At 42.4% G+C, this 21,954-nt stretch overlaps 1 protein-coding gene across 5 annotated transcripts in view; it reads left to right on the top strand.

Moving 5' to 3' along the window:
- Positions 1-21,954, top strand: part of LOC134866224 (nucleoprotein TPR-like) — a 39,033-nt gene that overhangs the window by 16,021 nt on the left and 1,058 nt on the right. The window contains exons 22-54 of one of the 5 annotated variants that reach the window (XM_063886267.1): positions 398-594; positions 703-843; positions 1,429-1,545; positions 1,870-2,073; positions 3,879-4,057; positions 4,837-4,984; positions 5,189-5,326; positions 5,961-6,092; positions 6,756-6,886; positions 8,115-8,325; positions 8,412-8,555; positions 9,779-9,892; positions 10,084-10,188; positions 10,320-10,532; positions 10,706-10,744; positions 11,103-11,297; positions 11,432-11,543; positions 11,653-11,846; positions 12,381-12,451; positions 12,695-12,894; positions 13,454-13,648; positions 13,908-14,020; positions 14,790-14,864; positions 15,097-15,330; positions 16,187-16,358; positions 16,439-16,629; positions 18,698-18,769; positions 19,095-19,186; positions 20,285-20,397; positions 20,476-20,574; positions 21,014-21,155; positions 21,301-21,398; positions 21,814-21,912. In XM_063886267.1, the coding sequence (XP_063742337.1) occupies positions 398-594; positions 703-843; positions 1,429-1,545; positions 1,870-2,073; positions 3,879-4,057; positions 4,837-4,984; positions 5,189-5,326; positions 5,961-6,092; positions 6,756-6,886; positions 8,115-8,325; positions 8,412-8,555; positions 9,779-9,892; positions 10,084-10,188; positions 10,320-10,532; positions 10,706-10,744; positions 11,103-11,297; positions 11,432-11,543; positions 11,653-11,846; positions 12,381-12,451; positions 12,695-12,894; positions 13,454-13,648; positions 13,908-14,020; positions 14,790-14,864; positions 15,097-15,330; positions 16,187-16,358; positions 16,439-16,629; positions 18,698-18,769; positions 19,095-19,186; positions 20,285-20,397; positions 20,476-20,574; positions 21,014-21,155; positions 21,301-21,398; positions 21,814-21,912 (4,680 nt within the window). Of the gene's footprint in view, positions 1-397; positions 595-702; positions 844-1,428; positions 1,546-1,869; positions 2,074-3,878; positions 4,058-4,836; positions 4,985-5,188; positions 5,327-5,960; positions 6,093-6,755; positions 6,887-8,114; positions 8,326-8,411; positions 8,556-9,778; positions 9,893-10,083; positions 10,189-10,319; positions 10,533-10,705; positions 10,745-11,102; positions 11,298-11,431; positions 11,544-11,652; positions 11,847-12,380; positions 12,452-12,694; positions 12,895-13,453; positions 13,679-13,904; positions 14,021-14,789; positions 14,865-15,096; positions 15,331-16,186; positions 16,359-16,438; positions 16,630-18,697; positions 18,770-19,094; positions 19,187-20,284; positions 20,398-20,475; positions 20,575-21,013; positions 21,156-21,300; positions 21,399-21,813; positions 21,913-21,954 lie in introns of all 5 variants that reach the window. The other 4 variants (XM_063886264.1, XM_063886266.1, XM_063886265.1 and 1 more) reach the window with 4 other exon arrangements.

Below are 21,954 nucleotides of genomic sequence, written 5' to 3'. Positions count from 1 at the left end.
AACACATGTTTTCATTTGTAACTTCGTCTTAATCTGTAGATGTAGATTTATGCCCTCTAAGAGTGTATATAGTATAGTGTTGTCGCTGCACTGACACCTGAATTTTATGGGGATTATCAAAGGTTTTACACTTTTATGGAGTGAGGTGAAGAGATGTCAGTAAAAAATGTATGTTTAGTATGTCAACACATTTCTTTGAACCTGGGTTTATTCATATCTCTGTACCAAACAGGTTAAAATTCATACATATTCAATAAACAATGCCTCATTTTTACATTTTAACAAGCTCTCATGAAACCAGAAAAGTAATTGTCTAAATGTAAGTTGTTGATATCCATTGGTCCCACCTGCAGCATCTGCCCTTCACAGCTTGGTTTTTGTCTCTGTGTTCCCTCAGTGCGCTCTCCAGTGCCAGCAGCCTCGCAGCAGCTCAGCCAATCAGAACAGGAGCTTGCAGAGGTGAAGGGTCTCCTGCGTACTGCAGAGGAACGAAACGGTGAACTAACAGAGCAGCTGAAGAATGCAAATGCTACCGTAGAGCAGTACAGGGCGGTGGTGCTGACTCTGGAGGACAGTCTAAAGAAAGAAAAGGAGGTACAGCTGATTTATCATTTATCTTCACACACTATTCTTATTCACCAAATTGTTTGTCTGCTCATACACTCCTGTCCAATTGTTACCGGACTTTTCTCCATTCTGTAGTCCCGCTCCCCTCTGGAGCTCCGGCTGAAGGAGTCTGACGAGGTGCAGAAGCAGCTGGAGAAAACTATTTTAGAGGCAGAGAAGATGAAGCATCAGGAGAGGGAAGAGAGGAGAAAGGCTGTGGATATTGTGGAAAAACAAGTAAGCCCGCTGCATGCTGTAAACGAAGATCTGCTAATTTTCTCTCTTTTATAGTATAGTACATCTTAGATCGTTGGTCGGACTTAACAGGCAATCTGAAAATGTGATGGCCATTTTTCACTTTTTTGTAACATGTTTTACACTGAACAATAAATCATTCATTAAAATGCTGTTCTTTAACGTGACTCCACTCATCTTCAGAGAGTCACTAAAACAGAAGGTATAGTTTAACTTGCCTTTAATCACTTAAGATTCAGCCAAAAAAAGCCTGCCTTTGCATTTCAGTTGCACTTGAATAGTGATGGAGAAATAAGGGATACATTCCAAATGTTTTTGGTCAAATGCACAATAACTGCAGTTGTTTGCATTGAAAATCTAAAAGCCTTCAACAGTGCAACATCAAATATCCTTGAGACCTAAAAAAAACCAGGAAGATTGGGATCACTCTGCGAATCAAATGATCTTAACCAGGGTAATCCTGACATGAAACTGTCCGAAACCTTGGTGCATCTTCGCACTGACCCCTCAGGCTGCACAATTTTGAGCTCCAGGTGTTGATGCTTGTTTCCCTGCTGTGTGTTCCAGCTGTGTGAGGTGCAGCGCTGCCTGAAGTCCAGCCAGACAGAGCAGCAGGAGGCGCTGGAGAGAGCTGCTGCTGCTGTCACACTGGAGCAGAAAGCCATACAGGAAAGCCTGTTGCAGGTCTGTACACACACACACACAGATGGAGGATGATTTTACTTCAGGAAGTTACTGTCATATTCATACAAATAAAGAAATTGGTTTGGTGAAAAGGGTTTCTATTCCTATGTCGTACTGGTGCTATTTTAGAACTAATGATTGTGTATCTTCTCTAGAACATGGTCTCATAAGTACTGTTAAACAACACTAATACACTGCATTGTGTTTCAACAGTGAAACGTAAGCGGATGCTTTTGCTGAAAATGATTCTTGTTGAATAACCCAGTCCCTAGCAGTTGTGTTATCCAGCATCGGCTGATCTGTTTCCTGTCTGTCCTCTCTCAGACTAAGCTAGCTGGAGAGGCACAGGCTAAGTATGAGAGGGAGCTCATGCTTCATGCTGCGGACGTGGAGGCCCTGCAGGAGCTCAAGAAAAGATCACAGCAAGATGCTGCACGGAAGAGAGAGCTGGAGGAGCAGCTGAACAAGATTTCGTCCCTCCTGCAGCAGAAGACTGCAGCTCTGAAGTCAGTGGAGAGGCAGCTGAAGGTACGAGTCCTTTTCATCAAGCATAGACAAAAAACATATAATTTATTAAGTGTAGAAACGATTTGTCCAGAAAACAAAGTCAAAAAGTCTGCCAGCTGAACTCTGCTGCCCAGGGATGATGGTCTAACAGCAGCTATGTTACCTACAGGTGCGTTCATTAGTTCACAACCGGTCCAGTCTGTTCCTGAGAGGCTGAACTGGTTGTGAACTCAGAGCGTGGTTAGAACAGGCCGTTCTGATACTCAGAGTAGAGCTCACTGTCGAAGTGGCTGATGTGCAGTGAATGTGTCTTTTTTTTTCGCAATATTATTTAATAAATCGTTTAGCTAACTAGCATACATTGTAACTAGCACCTAACATTAGCTTTAGCCTGCGTTTTGTAATAGATTTTTTCATGGGCATAATGATTGACACTATCACGAGTCAATATGGATATGTTTTAAATCTATCCAAAGGGTATAAACAGAGGTGGTAGAAGTACTCAGATCTTGTACTTGAGTAAAAGTAGAAGTACTCAGATCTTGTACTTGAGTAAAAGTAGAGGTACTCAGATCTTGTACTTGAGTAAAAGTAGAAGTACTCAGATATTGTACTTGAGTAAAAGTAGAAGTACTCAGATCTTGTACTTGAGTAAAAGTAGAAGTACTCAGGTCTTGTACTTGAGTAAAAGTAGAAGTACTCAGGTCTTGTACTTGAGTAAAAGTAGAAGTACTCAGATCTTGTACTTGAGTAAAGTAGAAGTACTCAGATATTGTACTTGAGTAAAAGTAGAAGTACTCAGATCTTGTACTTGAGTAAAAGTAAAAGTACTCAGATATTGTACTTGAGTAAAAGTAGAAGTACTCAGATCTTGTACTTGAGTAAAGTAGAAGTACTCAGGTCTTGTACTTGAGTAAAAGTAGAAGTACTCAGATCTTGTACTTGAGTAAAGTAGAAGTACTCAGATCTTGTACTTGAGTAAAGTAGAAGTACTCAGGTCTTGTACTTGAGTAAAAGTAGAAGTACTCAGATCTTGTACTTGAGTAAAGTAGAAGTACTCAGGTCTTGTACTTGAGTAAAGTAGAAGTAGTCAGATCTTGTACTTGAGTAAAGTAGAAGTACTCAGATCTTGTACTTGAGTAAAGTAGAAGTACTCAGATCTTGTAGTGAGTAAAGTAGAAGTACCAGAGTGTAGGAATACTCTGTCACAGTAAAAGTATTCAAAATGTTCCTCCAGTGAAAGTAGAAAGTACTCTCATCTAAATGTACTTAAAGTAGCGACAGTAAAAGTAGTCATTGTCTGATTGGTCCATTTCAGAATAATATCTCTGATATGTTTTATAATGATTGATCATTAAAGTGTTCTCAGAGCTGGTAAAGGTGCAGCTAGTTTGAATGGCTTTGTATACTGCAGGGTAGCTGCTGGATTTACTGCAGGTGAACTACAGTCTGATTTAAGGGTTGATTATATTTCACATCATTAATCCAGATATGTAACTAAAGGTGTTCAATACATGCAGTGGAGTAAAAGTACACCATTTATCTCTGAACTGTAGGGAGTACAAGAACAGAGTAGCATACAATGACAATACTCAAGTAAAGAACAATTATCTCAAAATTGTACCCAAATATAGTACTTGAGTAAATGTACTTAGTGGGGGGGTCGGATCCTTGTCCCCTTTCTCATACCTGATTGGTTTGCATCCCTGAATATAATGTTGTTTTTCTGTTGCTCTTCAAATATTCCATAGTGTCTGACAGCCTCCTTAGAAAGCTCTGCTGTAGGATTGTTTCTGATTGGTCTTTACACTTTGACCCTCCTTCAGGAGGATCTGTCCAATCAGAGGCACCGCTGTGAGGAGTTGGGAAAGCAGAACGCTCTCCTGCACCAACAGATGGATGAGATGGCCACCAGGAGTCGTGGACTGCAGACCCCGCAGCAGCAGCTGGACCTGTCCTTCAGTGAGGAGGGGAAGACCACCGAACAGATCCTGGAAATACTCAGGTAAGGCAGCAACAGCACTGTGCTGTTGGAAGGACTCTAGGTTGCTAACGCTGAAAACACTGAACTTTACAGTCTCCATTAACAATCCCTAAGACATCACTAATGTCTCGTTGTGAGCTCATTGGGATGGGTACCAAAACCCGGGATGAAACAGGCCCAGGGGCCCAATTAGCTTAAATTGCATCACTAATGACCCTCCGGTTAGATTGGACAATTAATATAATATAATATATATATATATAGTTATTCATCTTTCCCCCCTTCTTAGTAAATAGTTCCTGTTATTATATGTCGCTACATAAACCTTCTTGTGCATTTGATCTCTTCTATTTAAAAAAAATACAACAAAGACATACAATAAAAGTACAGTTAAAATACTGGTTTAAAAGACTTAATAACACACTAGAAGAATACTCGGAGGATGAAACCCTCTTTATTGTAACATACATGCACACAGCAGAGCACACACAGTGAAATTGGTCCTTTGCATTTAACCCATCCTAGTACTAGGAGCAGTGGGCAGCTAACGTGCAGCGCCCGGGGAGCAATAGGGAGGGGGGATTGGAGGTGTCCGGTGCCTTGCTCAAGGGCACCACAGCAGGGCCCAGGAGGTGAACTGGGACCTCTCCAAGTAGAAGTCCACTTTCCATATTTCAAGTCTGTTTGGGGACTTGAACCAGCAACCCTACGATTCCCACTCCAAGCCCCTACTGACTGAGCCACTGCTTCTATCTGTACATCTGCTTTTGGGTGGAATCTGAAGCATGTGTGTGTTGCAGGTTTGTCCGGCGTGATAAAGAGATCGCTGTGGCTCAGTGTGAGGCGTCTGATGAAGAAGCTCTGCGCTACAAACAGCGAGTTGAACACCAGGACAGAGAACTGAAGGAGCTGCAGGAGGCTCTGAACGCCGAGAGGGAGAAGATGCAGGTATGAAGGGATGGAGGGATGGAAGACTGGTGATGGACAAACAATACAGAGCATGTTGGGGGCTCATTGGCCATCTCAGCTGTAAATGATGAGAACATGAAAATCACATGCATTACATTAGCAGGCACTTTCATCCAGAACAATCTACAATGAGTGTGTATGGTTTTTATTCATATTTTCTGTCTGTTTACCTGCCTGCCTCAGGCTACAGCCAAGACTCTGGCCCAGCAGGAGGAGCAGCTGAAGAAGATGGAGACAATCAACACTCTCCAAGAAACCAACAGGATGCTGAAAACAGAAAAAGATAAACTGGAACAAGAGTTGCAGCAGGCGCAGGCTCAAGTAAGACTCAAGTGTTGCATATCATATCACTGTCAGCTGGGACTCATTTCCAAAAAAAAGTCATTTCGAAACAAGGCAATTTACTTTTTATTGAAAACTGCAGCACCACGATACTAATAGATATTTTAAACAATTTTGCCTTTCAAAAATATTGTGCTCTCTTGTGATTGTGATTTGGTTATAAGAAGTAGATATTGCGATACTGATAACATTTCAATGAGTTGTTCAGCCCTGGTTGTAACTTGAAATCTGCTTGTATCGCTCTCATGGTATAAAAGGGGAAAAAAGAGCTTGAGTTAAAATACAGGATTATGGTGTAAGAAAGAACTAACTTGTACAATCTTGCTTATTTAAACTTTATAATTGTCCTTTATCAAAGCAGGGGGACCTTATCATTTATGATTGCTATGTTTATGATGGTTTGGGATATTCTATGATTCAATGCAAATATTGATTCCTAACAAAACATAGGTTGAAGTGATTCCAGTGGGTCTAGGTGCCATTTAAAGTTTTAAGCATATCGTGATGATTTTTAGGATAATATCATGAATTGCAAAGATTTTAGCCAGTGACCACTTGAAAGACAAATCCACACGTGAATATTTAACTGTCTGATTTGATCATTCTGTTTCAGGTTAAGAAGCTGCAGTCAGACATCAGCCCGCTGCACCAGTCTCTGTCTCTGCTGTCGGAGAAGAATGGCTCCATGCAGGCTGACAAGAGGATCCTGGAGGAAGACCTCAAACGCTGGAAGGCCAAAACCCAGGTAACAAGGAGCCCAGCAAGACTGTGTTTACCTGCATCTTATAAATAAAATATGTCACACATGACCACATTTATTCTATACTTTCCATGTATAGTCATTATGATGTAACCTAATACATTCTAGTGTTGTCATTGAGTTATTTTTTATAATCAAACATCTTATTATTACATTTTTACAGTGCAAAACCAAGGCTTAACTTTACATCTTATAAATCTTACAATATGCTATCATTTAGCAATGGAGAGCAAAGCTTCAGCATATATAAATCAGACAATAATTTTCAATGATTATACAGCTCTGGAAAAAATGAAGAGACCACTCAACATTTTTCTTAAATGTTTATCTCTACATGTATGGCAGCCATTCCAGTGTCTGTTGAATTCCAACACAGAGAAATGTTGTCAGTAGTTTATAGAATACAATAAAAAAACATTTAACTCAAAAGACAAACCTATAAATAATAAAACCAGAGAAACTGATGATGCTGCAGTGGCCTCTTCATTTTTCCCGGAGCTGTAGGTACAAAGAGAAAGAACAAAAAAGTAACCCCCCCTCCAGTACTTAAGTTATTTTTAACAGAGCTATAATTTTAAAGATGCATCTTGAACATTCTGTAGTTGCTGTTTAAGTCTCCACTAAACTTGACTGATTGTCCATCTGCAGCAACTGATGAGCCAGCAGAAAGACGGCGATGTGGAGGAGAAACAGAAACTGTCCACTGAGAGAGACGCTCAGCAGAGACGCATCACACAGCTCGCTGAGGAGACGGCCAAGCTGAAGACTGAACTTGCAAGGTAACACACACACAAACACACACCCTGAAGTGTCCTGGTTTGAGCCCGTTTCACACTAGCAAACACTTACATCAGTATTTAACCCTTGGACACATGAGTGCAGGCGTCAGCTCATTTATCAGGTTGCTCTCTGATCAGCACCGTTGGAAGGTCTTTTGCCTCTTTTCAAGGTTGATAGGAAGTGAATATATAGTAAGTAAAATCAGTAATGTACAAAACGGTAATTTAATGTAATCATCACAAGTAGGGTTGGGTACCAAAATGTGGTTCCGATCCTTATCGATTCCTAAGGAAATGCATCTCGCCGCTTTCTGTACTGTTAAACGGGGGTGGGGAGGGAAATGTAGCGAGCACAGTACCAGGGTTGGGAAGCTGAACTCTGTTCCGAGTAAGAACAAATCACTATTGTCCGGTACCAGATTAATAAGAATTGTCTCTCTCCTCTCTCCTCTCTGATCTCCGGATCAGTTGACCGCTGTGCAGCTCAGCCTCTCTCTCTAAGGGAAGTCAGTATTGTAAACGTAAACAAAGAGTATTTTCATTTAAAAAGTGTACTTTTTATACCCTGCTTCACAAACAAACAGTGAGCAGTTGGGCAGCTGTAGCATATTTACTGCAGGACATGTGTTGGACACAGACTGTGTTTGGTTGGACAGGCAGGTTGCAGTACAACAGCAAAGGGGGGATTTGTAAATATGAATACAGATTTGTGTAAATGTTTTCGTAAATATATTTTTTACCCAGTGAAATTGGCATGGTACTTATTTTTACCTTCTCAAAGAACCAAAATCAAGCCCTGGTATCGTTCAAATCCAAACGATACCCAACCCTAATCCAGTCAGACCACCGTAACTTGTGAGCACCCATGAGTATTTGTGCGCACGTCCCGCTTCAAAAAAGCACTGCACCCAACAAGTAACCGATATGAAAAGAGTAACCGTTGTCGTTTGAAAACCCTGCTTGAAGACGCGTACATAACACACCAGCAAAGAAAAAAATATCGATGCAGAGTCTATTACGTATTTTTTGTGAACTTCCTAAAAAAAGGAAAAGGGCAAAAGTTTAAATGTAGCTTTTGTTAAAAACAACTGGATGCAGAACCTGGCTGATCCATAGAATAACATTTTCTATTTAGTTAAATTTGCTAGCTGAAATGACCAGTGTAGAACTTCCAGCAGATAATGCACGAGTCCCTAAATGTGACTTAACTGTGACTCCTGTGCATCAGATCCAGCGCCAGCGGTAACTCGGCTCAGTCTCAGCTGCAGGCCTTCAGAGACTCGGTGGCCCGTCTGACGTCAGAGAGAGACACTCTGAAGAAAGACCTGGAAATAAAGAACACTGACATCCTGGAGAAGACCCGGACCATCAATCAGGTCAAGAAGATCGGACGGCGCTACAAGACGCAGTACGAGGAGCTGAAAGCCCAGCATGACAAGGTGGGACTGCAGGCCTGGAATATGTCTGGCCCACGCTGCAGTTTATTAAGGATTTAAAGTGAAATAGTGAGCTGTTTGTCTTTCAGATGGTTGGGGAAAATGCTGCTAAAGCAGGAAGTGAGGCGGGTCCGAGCCAGGAAGTGGAGCAGACTAAAGCTTTTGAGGAGCTCAACAAGGCCAGAGAGGAGCTGAGCACACTGAAGGAGGAGGCACAGAAAAAAGTGGTGGAGGTGAGCAGGAGAACAGGAACACATCATATGATGATAGGCCAACATGCTGTTCTACAGAAAAAGTATGAAAGAGTATGTGGGTTGACCCCATGAAAAATGTGACACAGCTTTTTTTGCTGTTGACTCTTTTGGTGTTGTTTGGTGGATTGGATGATTGAAGTCTGAAGAAACGAAAATATTGGCAACAATTTATTTATTAACAAGCAGCCTGAGTAACGTGTGGAAGAACCATACACAGCCTGACCTCTCCTCCTCATGCTGCCTGGTCACACTGCTGTTGGATGGCCTCCCATTCCTTAATCGGCATTGGTCCCAAGTCAGCCAGCGTGGTTGTGTTCGTCACTCTGGCACGGACAGTACGCCCAGCTGATCCCATAAGTGTTCAATGGGGTTGAGGTCAGGACTGCAGGCCATTCCCTCCTCTCCACTGCTACTCGATCGGTGCAGCAATCAGCAGAGCGTTCTCCGTGTGTTCTCCACACTGTGACCCTACGATCCATGTGTCATCGCTGAACATAATGTTCCTCCACATGTTGAGGTTCCAGTGCAAGTGGGCCTGAAAGTGAAGGGCTGTTTGGCATTAGCTGAGCAGATTTGTCACATTTTTCCTGGGCGCAACCCACATACTCAGCTGCTCCTCCCACAAGTGCATGTCCCTCACAAATGTGGCCTATTCTAAAGGTAAGAAAACAGGCTTTCCAAAAGTATAAGATTAATTGCCAAGAAGCTTTGTTACAACAAAGAAACAATCTACTAAACCCAAATTTCACTACTTTTGTGTTAAAGTTATATTTCCACATGTTCACAGTGTGTGTGTGGCTGTCAGGTTAAAGTGTTGCTCTCCTCCTTTATATCATTTAAGACATTTTTGTAGTGCGTAGCACCCATATCCACATGTGACCACACTTATCCATTCCACTGCGATCAAACAATATAAATAATAATATTATAAGCAATGACAATTACCAAACTGTAAACCATTACAAACCTGATTAAACTTACAAAAAAATGTATGAGATTCATGCCTCCGACATCAGTCTTCTGATCTAAACTGTCATAAATGTTTACCAAACCAAATTAGACCATAGGATGATACAATAGAAAATAAAACTCAGCATTTAGTTTGGCTAGCAGCAATTACATACAAACATGGCTTTGGTCACTTACACACATGTAATGAAAGTACATGTGATTTTTATGTAATCATTTTGTATCCAAACTAGGCCCAGAAGGGCCAGCAGGAGCTGGAGGAAGCCAAGAAGGAGAACCAGCAGACCAAGGATAAGCTCCAGGAGGTCCAAAACCAGCTGACCCAGAAACAGAACCAGCTTACACAGGTACTGAGCACATGCAGGCTACACACTATCAAGGAGCCTGTGCAAGGATGCAACAAAGCTATGTTCAGTGCTGTGAATTCCTTTAGAGAGGTTCTGAGGAAACAAGACCCGTCATGAAGCTAGCTCTACATATGGAATGCATCAGAAAGGCAGGACTCACAGGCTCAGTTGTCATCTCTTTACTTCTATAGGTCCAGTCCCAGTTGTCCCAGATCCAGACTCAACAGCAGCAGAATCAGAACCAGCTGACCCAGAGTCAGAAAGAGCTTCAGCAAGCCAAGACCCACAGCCAGCAGGTAAGAAGTACTGCCCAGATCACAGCAGCACCTGGCAGATATGAATGTCACTATAACCCCAGAACCAAAATAAATTCACTGGTCAAAAGACCAACCGTACTAACTTTTATTTCCTGCTTTCTCATTTAAAGGTCCAGAACCAGTTGAAAGCAGCTCAGTCTCAGGCTCAAGCCCGGCAGAACCAGATTCAGCAGATCCAGAGGGAGCTCCAGCAGGCTAAAGAAGCCCTTCAGCAGAACCTGGCCAGTCAGAAAGAGCTACAGCACACAAATCAAAGCAGCCAACAGAGCCACAACCTGGAAATCAGCAACCTCAAGACTGTTCTCAGCCAATCAGAGAGCAAGGTTAGGAGCCTTCTTTTTCTTGATATATTTTATGTAAAGTTTAAACGACTAAAGCGACTTACAATACGGACTAACAGTTGGTCAAGAATTAGTCTTTCTAAAAAACTGCTGATCTAAGTCCACTTGCTCTTCTTTCAATACCTGAACTAATAAATGTGCTTACCTCGTAACAGGTGACTGAGCTTCAGGCCCACCTGGACAGCCTGCAGAAGGTTTGGATAACTTTTTTTTTTCTAGAAACAGCACTGGTGGTGATAAATCTGTAGCATTTTAAAGAGAGTGTAAGAAGTATTTGGACTCACATATTTAATAGAAGTATGGAGCATCTTAAATATGCGTTAAACGTAATCAGTAAGCCAGAGTTCACCCCTAAAAGTTGGCATTTAGTCATTTTTCATTACAATTCATCAGTTTGTCATCACAAGTGTTTCCCTTTATCAATTTTCCACATCCTTCCCTACTTTTCTATTTGCCAATCTAAATTATTATCTGTCTGACGTAACCAATTCACCTGCATCAGGCTCTCTATTTTTTTGAAATGCCTCATGACTAATTGTTCCTTTTTGTCAGATGGTTGGAGAGCGTGAAGCTGACATCAAGCGTCTGCAGGAGCAGCTGACTGAATCTAACAAGGCTAACGAAGCTAACCGAGCAACGCAGGCCATCCAGAACCAGAGCTCCCCGTCCAGCCAGGCCAGTGATGCTAATGTTGCTAGTGACGCTAACCAGGCCCAACAAGAGGAGCTGGCCAGACTGAGACAAGAGGTACTTCCTAATCTCGCGTTTCCTAAATCACATTTGATGTGATTGGGGTTGTTTTGCATTTCATATTGGGGGTTGAAGTATACCTTTTGATAATGTCAGAGCAGCAGTTTTACTTTGGTGCTGTTCCCCTGCAGATGTCTGAGAGCAAGGCCAGAGAAGAGCAGCTCAAAAAGCAGATTGCTGAAAAAGAGGAAAAGACCAAGAAGGTCTTCATGGGAGCCAAGACCAAAATCAACCAACTCAACAGTAAGATCCATGAGCATGTAAAAGACAGATTGGAAACAGGCTGACAAAGCTCCTGTGTTCCTTAAGCTTAAGAGTAACTTGAGTGTGTTACCTACACCTTGACCTTTAGGTGCTAAGGAGCAGCTCAGTAAGGAGATAGAGGAGATGAAACAGAGTAAGGAGGAGCTGGAGGTGAGAATGAACGCCCTCAAGTCTCAGTATGAAGGACGACTTCAGCGGCTGGACAAAGAGCTGAGAGAACTGAGAGAGACGCAGGTCCAGTCTGACCCCCGAGAGGAGCCCCAGGACCAGAGTGGAGTGAAGGTACATGTGGACAGGATGCACATGAAGGTTCTTACACTGAAGACACTCAGCATTACATCACTTTGACTCATCAAAATAGAACACAAGTTTGGGTTGTTCTGTTTTGTTCTGTAATTATATGTATGATGCCATTGCAGCTAGACCAGTGTTCTCAGCTGGTCAACCTCAGGACCCACTTTTTTCCTTCGTCATTAAATCACTACCCAAAGTTTTGAACCACTCAAATGTTTTTACCTTTTTAGTATTTATTTAGTGATGACTCGCTCTATTTTAAGAACGCCCCCGTGGGCGACCAGGCACCTTGTCGGCGATGAGTGAGGCAATAAATGCCCAAAAAACTATATTCCTATAATTATCATCTCAAAGATCTTTAATGCTTGCAAGAATGGCGCTTTCCATCTTTTTCTTATCCTTCAACTTTTTTCGTGTGACTTCTTGTTCTTTAATGACTTACTTTCAATAACGCTGTGTTTCAATTTCCACAATTATTTCTGGGATTTGATTGCAATCTTACAAACCTGTGTTTGTCTTCAGGCGGGTGATCAGGCCAGACCTGCAGAACAGAGACAGATCTCTCTGAAGACTCCTGCTCAAGACCGGGGAAGGTAACAATCAAGACATACAGTCATGCACTAAAAACATGTAGAAGGCATTTGAATTTACACATTACGTAGAAACGTTCTTTTTACAGTCATGGGTGTTATCTGACAATTCTAGCTTCACATTGTTAATACGTCCTCATAACCACATTAGAAAGAATCTATTCAAAAAGCTTGTTTACACTAACAAAGTAACTAACACAAAAACCATTTGCTCATCAAGACAACTCTTCATGCTTTTTCCTTCAGCTCCAGCCTGTCCGACCCCCCCACTGCCAACATCCGCCCCACCACAAGTACTCCATCTCCTAGCAGCAAGCCAAGCCCCTCCCAAGGTAGCAAGGCACCTCCTCGAGCCAGCATCCGGCCAATGGTTACCCCGGCAAGTGTGCCCATCCCAACACCTACCGCCACTGTCATGCCAACCACACAGACTGACAGTCAAGAGGGTGAGAGCAAAACATTTACGTAAAAGAAGTACAGAAAACAGTAGATCATTTCTAAGCCTTACCTCAAAGATGTTGAATTATGTTCAGTTAGAAAACTTCTTGAAATCAGTCAGCATTTAAGCACTTACAAGCTCACTCATCTTGAAGTCAATGGTTATTTAAAACCCGAAATGCCAGAAAAAAGGTCTGTGGTGACGACATAAAACATGTCAGTCAATACGTCACTGGTGAATGTCTGCAGCTTCTTAAAATGTCTTAAAAACGGCGTTTCCTAACAAGTTATACGTCATGTGACCATGATATAGTTCGTATATAGCCTAACATTAGTGTTTTATTTCTGGCAATTGCATTTACCCTTTGTCATAAGAATGGTGTTAATATGTGGAGAGTTTTGAAACCCGTGTTTGCAACAGATCTTACTCTGCAATATCCACAATATTTGGAAACCTTTTTGTTGAAGGAGCCCTTGCGATGCTAGCTTCCGAGTGTTCCTACAGAAATAGCTGCAATTCCTATGGTGACGATCACTTTCTCTGTGTCATGATGTTTCCCCTTGCAGGGCTGATGGGTGCAGGAGCCGCTGTACACTCTACCAGCTCCAGTCTGGTGAACACACCCACATCAATGACTCAGCCAACCAGCACCCAGGCCACAGCTTTTGTCCAGCCCACCCAGCAGCAGGCAGCCAATCAGGACGCAGGCCCAAGTATGGGTGCAGAGCGACCGTCTACGTCGTCCTCCCTGAGTGGAACAGGTGAGCAGGACGTAGTGCGGATCCCATCAGGTAGCCACCCTGCAAGACATCACCAGAAGAAAACCAAAGACACTGTTGTTAGCTATAGCGTGTCATGCATAAATACACATCAATGGGGAATAGGTTTGACTTAAAGTACAGAGTTCTGGGTATTTTGGCAGTGAATAACGTATTCAATATAATCTGAACTAACCTCCAGATACAATAGTGTTTGCTGATATACTGATGTCATCCTGTGTGCGTTTGGTGTTTGAAGCAGGTTCAAAGCGAGGCAGAGAGGATGAGGACGGGGAAGACGAGAACCGACCAGAGAGTTCAAACACACCTCCGACCTCGAAAAAATTACGACTAAAACCAACGATAGCACTACAGGTAAACACACGGGTGACAGAGCATGGGATTCTTGCTTTTCCTAAAGTATTCTATGTACATATCCTTTCTTTGTGGTACTGGGATCATGCCTAATACTTTGTGTTTCACAAAGAGTAGTAATTAACATGTACTGGATTTATTCTATTCTATTTTCACTGTCACAAGGAAGAACTCTTTGTTCGATGATAGAGAAATGCACTTCTAGTTGCTGATTGGTGTAATGTTGTTACTTTGGGTGAGTTAACGTGACTATTAGAATTCAAGTGTGTGGTTATTTTTTTTTGGGGGGCGGGGGGGCTTTTTGCCTTTAATCGGATAGGACAGTGGAGAGTGACAGGAAAGTGGGAGAGAGAGTCGGGGTGGGATCCGGAAAGGACCACGGGTCAGGAATCGAACCCGGGTCGCCGGCGTACGGTGCAGGTGCCCCAGCCAATTGCACCACGGCCCGGGCCAAGTGTGGTTTTAGAAGTTAAACAAGCACTAACGTTATGTTTGGATGTGCCAAAACTTGTTTTCCACTGCTCTGTATAACAGTGAATAAGATAAACATCAACACTTTGATTTTCCAGAAAAGTTTTACGAACTGTCAATCATTTGACAAAGTGACAAAAAGAGTGGGGAATAAAATAATAGCAAAACACAGCTGGAAAACATACCCTTGTTTCAAGCAGAAGTCTGAATGGCAGTAGTGTAAATTCTGAAGCATATCCGTAAAGTAGCTGTAGCGGGAAAAAAAATGTTGTCAGTGGTCACTGTTTTCTGTTTTCAGATGGAAGGTGATGACGAGATTGAAGAAGAGCTACAGGACGAGGAGGTGCGACAGGATTCACCTGATGACAGTCAGGTCAGTCACCAATGACCTTCATTTAGTTTTGCATGGAATTTCCATCAATTATTCAACAACATTATAACATGTTATCCTCATATCATGTAGCCCTAGTAGATAAGGATACTGCAAACATGCACAGTGGGATCATAGCTTTCAATTGTCTCCACTACTAGGGAAAGAGGTCGAGATAAGACTGTTCTGATGATGGTTTTAAATATTAACTCATGTCTTTATGTCTGTGCTGCAGGAGCTTCCGGATGATTGCTACCCCGTGTTAGCTGAAGATGACGAGGACGTGGAGAGAGTGTCCCAGTCTGTCCCCTCTGACATGATGTCCAGTCAGGGCTCTGCTATCGTCATGGACGTCATCGTGATAGACACGGACAGCGAGAGCCGCGAGAGCAGAGAGGGGGAGGAGAAGCCGGATGACGAGGAGGAAGAGGAAGATGACGAGGAGGAAGAGGAGGAAGAAGATGACGGGGTGCTGATCTGTTTATTAACATCAGAAATAGTAATGCAGTGATGATGTTTTTTTGAAGGCCAACCCGGATGTTAGCATCACAAGGGCGCCCTCAACAAAAAGCAATGGAAATTTTCAATTGGATTTTGGAATACTGCAGAAAAAGAAATACATTTATGATGTCACTGCTTATGTGTTTAATGTCGGAGAACAAAACGTGATCCGTCTCTTAAACGTGTGTCAACCACAGACCTTATTTCCAGCTATTTTCCAAAATCCTACGGAGAAATCCCACTGACTCTGAGACGAGGGAACCGGAAGTGGTAAAATGCTAACTCACTTCCGGGTTTTAGAACTCGTTCCTGCACCACTCTATAAACATTATACATTAGTCACATGACTTCACATCTCCACTGCTAAGCTAAAGGTGGCTAATGTTATGTGTGATGATTTTTAGAAGTGTAATTTAGCCACTTGTTAGCAACTGCTTATTTCACTAAAAAGGAGCTTCAGACATTGACCATTTATATTTATTGATGTATTTTAAATATGAAAATCTCTCCAGTGTTTTAACCACAGACCTTATCAGGCATCAGACCAGAAACACATTCAAAAGAGCTGCAGTTTAGTTATGGACAATGAACATCTTGAGTCCCAGGCTCCTCCAAAAATGCAACATAAATAAATAGACATAAAACAATAAAAGCAATAAGAAAACAATTGAAAAAGTGCAATAAATAAGAGTACAGTAAAATAGTGCAAGATTATGTTGCAAGACCAATGTGCAAACAACTTGGGAACTGGATGTGGTAAAATGCTGACTGACTTTGTTTCTGTTGTCCCGAGTAAGTAACGTAGTTCTGTGTTTCTACCTCAGTATAAGGACGAAGAGGATGATGATGAGGCTGGTGACAGCAGCATGAGAGGAGGAGAGGAGAGCAGTGAGAGCAGGGAGGTAGAGGAGGAGGAAGGAGAGGAGGAGCCGTCAGAAGGCCCTGAGGACAGAGGGTGTGGAGCGTCTTCAGACTCGCAGCAACCGTCCCACAGCAGTGAGCTCCCCCCCAATCTCCTCTCACTGATTCTCTGGTCCTCTTGTTGAAACCTTCTAATGTGAGTTACTCTCTTGCAGATGAAGGCAGCAGCAGCGCCACGTCAGAGTCCGAGCCCCTCCGAGAGCCTGTTCACTTCCCCCCAACTTCCTCTACTTCTTCCTCCTCCCTCACCCCCCGCCTGCCACACCCTCGGAGGCCCCCTCACCCCCTCCCACCAAGACTCTATATCCAACCCCCAGTTCAAGAGCTGGGACCTCCACACACACAGGTAAAAACTAAGTCATGCTTAACTTTGATATAGCTTCATAACTCCAGATACAACCCTTTTTTTCTTTCTCTGATCACATGATTGTCTTTTTTCTACATCCCACCCATAGTACACTGTTATTACACACATATAACACATTAATACACTCCTGTAACACCCATGTTGCACCATTTTTACACATTATATCCATGTTGCACCCATGATAGACTGGTATTTCACCCTTAATACACCATAATACAATGTACATTAGGGCTGTAGCGATACACTAATCTCACGATACGATACGATACACGATATTCAGCTCACAATACGATATATATGACGATATTCAGCCAACGATACGATTCGATACGATTCGATATAATTCGATACACTTACATCATTTTCTGAAAGATTTTAAAGGGACAGTGTGATTTTGGTGACATCTTTGGTGAGTGTTCCATTGACTTGGATTGAATTAATTCAACTGAAAGCATCAATTACACAATATATGACTCTGACTAGACAGAGAGTCTACAGCTTGCAAATGCTGGACAAAATGAATCAAAATATGTGGTGAGAAAATTTGTTTCATTTATTGAAACAGTGCAAACTGTAGCTTACAAGCCTTTGAAACATAAGTACATAAAGTGCAGTATCACAATGGACAATGGAGAATTCAAAGGTGCAGCAGGTGGCCGCAGCTTCTTGAGTTCCTCAGTTAGCATTACCTTGTCCGGGTGGTGAAGTTGTAGGTGGGTTCGTAGGTTAGTGGTATTTCCAGAGTATTTCACGTTTGTGTGACACAGCTTGCAAACCGCAATAGTTTTATCTAAATTGTCACTTTCCTTCTTCTTTTTAAACCCGAAGTGCTCCCACACATCTGCTTTTAAGCGCGGAGGTGCTGGGTTAATGTCAGCCGCCATTCTCCTGAACCGCTTCGCACTCACCGCGAGAAGAAGACACACTAGATCTGTGTATCTAGAAATGCTCTACAGCGACACTAGCGGCTGGCAGACGTAATGGGCAGCGAGCAGAGTGCCACGCGGAACACGGGGGATTTGAATGGGACTTAATGTATCGATACTCGCGGCTGAAATATCGATACTTTCTCGGGAAACAAAATATCGATATATATCGCAGGATCGATTAAATTGCACAGCCCTAATGTACATACACCCAAATTACAAATGAATACACCCCTATAGCACCCATGTAACACCTTTTATTACACTTGTATATAACACCCATATTCTCACCTATATTACAGTTTTATTACACCCATTTTACACATGGACACAGCCTGTCAAATGACTGTGTCCCCCAGGATACAGAAACAATTTAGGGATACAAAATGTAATAGTAAATAATAAAGATTGTATGGTAATAGATTACTCGCCAGGAATTTATGGAGGCACTCAGAGGCGGTTAGAACTGATCTAAATGGTTTTGTCTTTGTCTACTTAGGAGGTTTTTCCAGGCTAATTTCAAGTCGGTTAAATATTTTTGTGAAGTTCTGTGAAACAGAGGGGTGTTATAATAAAATAATAATAATAATGTGCTATTGCACATACCTTTAATGTTAGGGTGCAAACAGTAAAACTCATCTAGAAGAAAATGTGATTGATGCTTTGAGCCTATCCAAAACATGTCCTAGTAGGGCATATCAGCCTCTTGTGTAAACGGAGTAGAACGGTCATCTACCAATTGGAAGGTTGGTGGTTTAACTCCCAGCTCCCAGTCAACATGATGATGTGTCCTTGGGCAAGAAACATAACACCCAATGCTCCTGGCCAACATTCTTTGTGAATGCTGACTTAAAAAAATGATCCTGGGAAAAACAGTTTATTTCACCTGGCAAAATATTATCCTTTCCTATTTCACAGATCTTTACTTTTATAGAAACTTGCAAAGATTTTGGAATAACTTTAAAACTTTTTTTTTTAATGATTTTATTAGAATTAACTTGCCTTTTTATCTGTTCAAAATGAGTTTTGTAGCTGCTGTAAAAGTGTCCTGTAAAAAAAAAAAATGTTGAATGAATAGAATCGTCTGACAGTGATGTCCTGTTTGTTTGTTTTTTTATCAGAGACAGTCCTCTCAGCTGCGCAGACCCTCAGTAGGACGTGGACCTCAGCTCACCCCGGGAATAGGAAGCATGGTAAGAGATGGAGTGTGTGTCGAGGGGTTAGAATGCATTTACTGTTAATGTTGTCCAACATATCCTACGTGTGTAATCAGTCTAAAGAGTAATGCTGTGTGTGTGTGTGTGTGTGTGTGTGTGTGTGTGTGTGTGTGTGTGTGTGTGTGTGTGTGTGTGTGTGTGTGTGTGTGTGTGTGTGTGTGTGTGTGTGTGTGTGTGTGTGTGTGTGTGTGTGTGTGTGTGTGTGTGTGTGTGTGTGTGTGTGTGTGTGTGTGTGTGTGTGTGTGTGTGTGTGTGTGTGTGTGTGTGTGTGTGTGTGTGTGTGTGTGTGTGTGTGTTGCAGCAACATTTCTTTGATGATGACGACAGGATGGTTCCCAGTACTCCCACCCTGGTGGTCCCACACCGCACCGATGGCTTTGCTGAGGCCATACAGTAAGATCTGCACACAGTAGGAAGCACAACACGGAACCTTTAGATGTTATTTCATATCTAGAAGGTCAATTCTGTTTGATTGTGAGAGAATATCAGGTCAATCAGCGGCTGCATTCCAAAACAATATTTACAAAGAAATATCCCTGGTGATAGAAAACAGACAAACATTAGGGAGAAAGCTCAAATGAGCCTCTTGATTTAACTTTCAGAAAGGTTAAACTAGAGCAGAGGTCCGCTGTATGATGAGATAAGAACAGGCTATGATTTAATTGAGGGGGAAATCTTTTTCATGAAATAAAATGAACAGATTTAACTGTGGAATATCCTGTAGACATGTTAAATAGTATGTACGATTTCAGAATCAAACCAGTATCAGAGCACTCTCATAATAACGTCACACTATCAGAGACTGGGTATATTTCCCTCTCCTATCTCTGGTCGCTACAATGGGGAAATTAAATTACGTGCCACAAGGTTTTATTTACAATTATTAAAAGTAAGGACGGGAAACCATACCAACTGAGACCCGTCCTGTTTTTCGCTCTGTTGGAAATTCAGTGATTTTGATAAGCTGGAACCCTGTGTGGCCAACCCTTTCATGGAGGTAGACATCACAGAGATTTCAGAGAAGATGGCTGAATGTTCAGTGTCAATCCTATGGAGATGGAAATGGAAGTTATACATCTCTAAAATCCTGTTCAGCTTAAGTCTCAGTAACACTCGCAACATTTCTGGAGCCTTGTAGACTTTTCTGCTTCTTTTGGCTCTACAGAGCTTTGTGAAGCAGCTTTTTCTGACATGAATTTAAATGAGTCTATTAGAGTGGCTACACTCCAGCATACCCCTCTACGGTGGACTCCATGCAGGGCCAGTCATCTCACTAACTGTAAAAAAAGAGTGAAAGCACAATGTTGTTCAATAAGATGCTCGTGAGGTGGAGATTAAGGTGATGTATCTACTAAGAGTTCCATAATAATATGCGAAGGATTATCATTCTGTTGGACCTGGATGTGAAGTTGCAATTTGTGATAAGCTCCACCGAACGACCTCTGAACCTGTATAGGTCATGGTGCTCACCCTCTCCCCTGTGTCTCTCAGCTCTCCTCAGGTGGCAGGTCTGTCCACCAGGTTCAGGTTTGGACCTCCAGAAGATCTGCTGCCTCAGACCTCAGCCTCTCACTCTGACCTGGGACAGCTGGCCTCCCAAGGAGGTAACACACACAACCAGATACACCTGAACTTACCTCAGGCAGAATGTTGATTGATTTCCTAACCATAAAACTGTGTAGGTCTGGGGATGTATGAGTCTCCTCTGTTCCTGGCTGCTCACGATGAAGACGGAGGAGGGAGGAGCGTCCCCACCACACCTCTGCAGGTGGCTGCACCAGGTGAGAGATACGCTGTACTAGATGTGTCACGGATTGGGAATTAGGTTTTTATTTCCTTGTTTATTTCAGCATTGACCATCTGTCTCCATGTTTTTTCATAAAGATCACCAGATCACCTTTTTTTTTACTATTACGACTCTGATTTACTTTCTTTGTATTCATCTCTCAAAAGCTCCGATCCATATTTTCAATGTGATACTCACAATATTTCGGGGGAAGTTCCCACAATAAGGCCATAAAATTTAGCAGAGGAAAGTGCAGCTGCAGACGCCCAATCAAACTAAAGTGTGTCTTCCTGATTTTGATGTGAAATTAGAATCAGTAGCCTGTTTGATGGATTTGACCTGAGATTGTGACACCCAGCAGTGCACATTAGGACAGTTGACGTGCATCCCTTTCCACATCTGAATGCTGAATCATGACTCTGTCTGTCTGTCAGTGACTGTCTTCACGGAGTCTCTGCCCTCAGACAGTGGTGACAACATGGCATCCCAGTCAGTTCCCATGGTAACCACCTCCACTGGCATGGCGTCTGCTGCAGATGATGGGGATGAGGTCTTCATGGAGCAGGAGGGAGAGGGGTGAGCAGCTCATTAAAATGAATCCCTTTCTTAATAGTCTGAAGTATCTATGTAGAAACATTGGCTGTAGACAGGATGTTAGTTCAGGACCCGTGTTGCTCAGGATGGAGGTTTTGTGTCTGACTTCAGTGTTTGTGATTTGCAGAGCTGGAATTGAATCTTCTCTGGACAGCCAGACAGACCTGGAATCAGCAGGTCAGCACACTGACAGTGCTTCAATGCCCTCTACCAGTCAAGAGCCTGGTACTGTACCAGCGTTACATCTTCATTATGAACTCAACCAAGGTCTTCTGGGATGTTCACAGAACTGCTGGGACAACAGTCAAAAGGCTCTATTTTCACATTTTGAGTCAATGACGGTGTTATTCACAATATTGGAGGGATTGATGATTTGTCATTATCATTGAACTATAAATAAATATTAGGATCTGATCAAAGAAACTAGTTTTGTTAAGTCTGAAGCAATACTCCATTCAAAATGATTTTTTAACACATATTTCAACATCAATTTGTACAGAAGGCGATGTTTCTCTGGACAGCTTGACAACCAGATCAATCTGTTTAGGTTTCTTAATCAAATCTTTAAATATTTGGTTGTGCTTTATATTTTGCTTTATATTTGTTGTGTCCCTGACAGTCTGCTCCTCTCGGTCCACAGACACCAGCAGTGGAGCTCAGCGGCGCACAGTGGGCTGTGTGATGAGCAGAGGAACCAGGGGGGGGAGGATGGAGGCCCGCACGCTACTCAGCCGCAGAGGTGAGAAAATATAACTGTCCTTTCAGTGTCAGGAAAGACTGC

This window comes from Eleginops maclovinus, chromosome 6, assembly GCF_036324505.1.
Source record: "Eleginops maclovinus isolate JMC-PN-2008 ecotype Puerto Natales chromosome 6, JC_Emac_rtc_rv5, whole genome shotgun sequence".
Lineage (NCBI taxonomy): Eukaryota > Metazoa > Chordata > Actinopteri > Perciformes > Eleginopidae > Eleginops > Eleginops maclovinus.
The sequence above is the reverse complement of the archived record's forward strand: the minus strand, read 5'-3'. Positions and strand labels throughout refer to the sequence as shown.